The following is a 3137-nucleotide window of genomic DNA, read 5'->3' as shown; positions in this document are numbered from 1 at the left end:
GCAGAAGTGGATTTGGCATAGGAGCCAGAGGAATGTAGTTCACATGTAATGTGTGAGACTTGGCAGGTCATAATTATAATAGATTGATAGAGTGAGTTTGGGCCTCACCTGTTGGTGAACAAGCTGGCTTGTCTCTGCCTAATAGATGAAAAGGAGGAGGAATGATTGTAGGACCATCAATGCCTTTAACCTCAGAGAGTTTCTTCAAAAAAAACCCTAACACAGCACTGCAATGGAAACCAAATTTTGCCCATGTGATGCTAGTGCAAGGGAAGTCTGGTCTGTGTCTGTGTCTCTTGCCATCACAAGCTATCCACAGCACTCGTAGAGAGGGAAGAATTGTCCTGCCTACCACTATGCCCAGCAGCTACTGCAGCAGGTTTGAATGGAATCACCATGCCCCATATCACCTTCACTACTCACTCACATCCTATGACCTACTACTGCAAGGGCTCAGCAGCTTCTCCTGGTGCTTAGCTGCTGCTGTTCAGCACCAAATCTGAACTGGGAGTTCACTTTAGTATATCTTCAATAAGAGAATGCCAAATCAAATACTGTCTGTTCTTGAATAATAATTCAAAGTTAGAGATGCTATTTGCCTAAGAAAGCCAATTCAGAGTGAATCAGTGTTTCAGGAAAGTTTTTTCCCTGTTTAGAAACCACATGGTATGAGATGTGAAAGATGTTTTCACTTGCTTCTCTGCTAGTCACAGAAATCTGTTAATTCCCTAACCTCTGCCCCTCTTCACATAATTTCAATATTTGGGGTTTCTTTTTCAGTTAGTTCCTCTTATTTTCTCCATCCTCCCTAGCAGGGCTGGAGCCAGATACAGCCCTTTCAAAATACTGCCCTACAGAAATCCTCATCCGCAAGGTAATCCAGGCATCCGTTATTTCTGCATCTGTTGATGTAGCTTCAAATCCCAGAAAAGATGTCTATGTCCCTGAAGAATACAGTTAACCTGAAGTCACAGCCTTTATAGGAATTTAAAATAAATGCTTCGCTTCTGCTATGATTTCAGAGCTAAGGAAGGTGGTTCTGCTGATGCAAAATAGAAAATTGTATTGTTAGGAGATGGAAGAACAAACAGCTCTGTATTTCTATTTTATTCTCTATTGTAAAAGAACTCACTGCATCTGCATCTAGTTGCAACTTGCATGAATAATTAAATGATCCCTGAGATCCCCTTGTGTTGCCTGCAAAGCTGTTTCTTCAGATAGGAGAGCAGAGCCCTTGCGCAGGCAAACAAAGAGCCTCTCAATTCTAAGGGAAAGCCTGGCTGCTGAGTATGGGCAGCCCCGTGCCACTACAGCCCATCCTTCACAGCACTCAGGAAATGCCATAGAAAGTGTTTGGTTTTAGACAGTGCTTTGGCCTTTTTTTCATGCTAGAACATTGCGCAGTGGCAAGAAGAGCAGCTACAGATCTCTGCATTTAGCAGGAAATTCCCTGAGCTTAGCTCATGCATTGCTCTGCACAAACTTGACCTTCTTGTCCCCATGTCCAGGCTGGCTCACTTAACAGGTAGGCTGGCATCTGTGCCCTTGTCTGCACTGCTGCTGGCTCCTGGGTGAGGGCAGGAGGAGACAGCCTGAGCGTGCTGCACTTGGAGTGAGGACGTGCCTATCAATTTTGCTTAGCCTTTCCACCAAGAGGAAATCAAAGCGGGCATTTTATTTACCCCTTCGGCTTATTTGTCTTCAGCACAGATCGCCACTGTCCCCTAAGGCTCCAGGATTAGGAATCACTGTGGACATGACGAGACATGTAGTTTAATAGATATGTACTGTTAACAATGGCTCTACTGTCACAAATGTGAGCAGCTGAGCTGTATTTTAATGGTTGTCTCATAGCATGACGCCATCACACCAGAAGCTTTCAAACACTTTGTGAGCCCAGATTACGCTCTGATGCCGACTGTCTTGTAGGATGCTCGTTGTGATTCCCAGGCACCACCTCTCCCCATAGGCATCTCTGCAACATGTCTGGCAATTCAAACAACAGCTTATGTAAGTTGGGCTGTATTAAGAAATAATTTCGGAGAAAGGTTGTTAGTGATTTTGGGTGCCTCTGCATCTCAGTGTCCCAGCTGAGACACAAAATAAAAGTCTGATTATCATGGAGAGTAGAAGGGAGATGCTTTTTAGTCTCCTGAGACTTAGGCATGCAAAAATCAGAAGCACTGAAAAAATAGAAGATCACAAACCAGTGATAATTTTTAAAATCTTGTCTGCACTGCTTCTTAGTGAAGCTGCTTTTTTAATGCAAATGTGGATCTGAAAATCTGAAGCCAGTTCCAAGTGACCAGCCAGCACTGTGTGGGACACAAGGAGATGCTCTGGAGCTCACTAGTGGGCCAGGAAACACTGCTAGAAAATTTCTGCCTTGATGTATAAGAAATCCTAAGGTACTTTTGAGGAGATGTGCAAGAAGTGCATAATGAATAATCATTCAAGTATGGTATGCTGTTCTTCACGTAAAACCTACCAGAAATTACTCTGAAAATCATATCATTCATTGTCTCTCTTATTTTGCTATGTATGTTGCTGCCAGATAGTACAGTTGCTTTAATGGTGACCCTGTACTTTATAGCATTTTCATGTTATTTGCTAACTTGTATTTCTGCAAAATCCTGAGGAAAAAACCAACAGCTCCTTGTCTGATAACCTTCCTCCTTTTGCTGCTTAGCAGAAACAGCAGCAGCTGCCTGGACAGCAGGCAGAAATATACGTTCCATCTGTTTTTTCCCTTCTTTCTCCAAACAGCAAAGAACCTAGTCAGCAGCGTGTGAAAAGATGGGGTTTCTCCATGGATGAGGTACTGAAGGACCCAGTAGGACGAGACCAGTTCCTTCGTTTCCTGGAATCAGAATTCAGCTCAGAAAACCTCAGGTGAAACCTTTTTTGACTTGAACTAAATGAATGGGACTGCTCCTATTCTGTTGCATATGTGCATACAATATGGGACTGCTCCTATTCTGTTGCATATGTATGTGCATACAATACTTGGTCTGTCTTGAACTGGTAAAAAGACCTATTTGAATAAAGTTGGGAATGGCAGGATGTGGCGCATAGCACTTCTACAGATGCCTATACTAGACCTATGCAAGTAATCTCAGAAACAGTGTTTAGCCAAG

The 3137-nt window shown here is 43.1% G+C and overlaps 1 protein-coding gene across 1 annotated transcript in view; it reads left to right on the top strand.

The window, feature by feature from the left end:
• LOC103809530 (regulator of G-protein signaling 6-like) overlaps positions 1 to 2896 on the top strand; it is a 28971-nt gene extending 26075 nt beyond the window's left edge. Inside the window, 1 exon segment of the mRNA XM_009082369.1 lies at positions 2767 to 2896. Within this exon segment, the coding sequence (XP_009080617.1) occupies positions 2767 to 2896 (130 nt within the window).
• The last annotated feature ends 241 nt before the right edge of the window (positions 2897 to 3137 follow it).

This window comes from Acanthisitta chloris, unplaced genomic scaffold, assembly GCF_000695815.1.
Source record: "Acanthisitta chloris isolate BGI_N310 unplaced genomic scaffold, ASM69581v1 scaffold4599, whole genome shotgun sequence".
Taxonomy (NCBI): domain Eukaryota; kingdom Metazoa; phylum Chordata; class Aves; order Passeriformes; family Acanthisittidae; genus Acanthisitta; species Acanthisitta chloris.
Note: the sequence above shows the minus strand (reverse complement) of the source record. Positions and strands in the feature narration are given on the sequence as shown.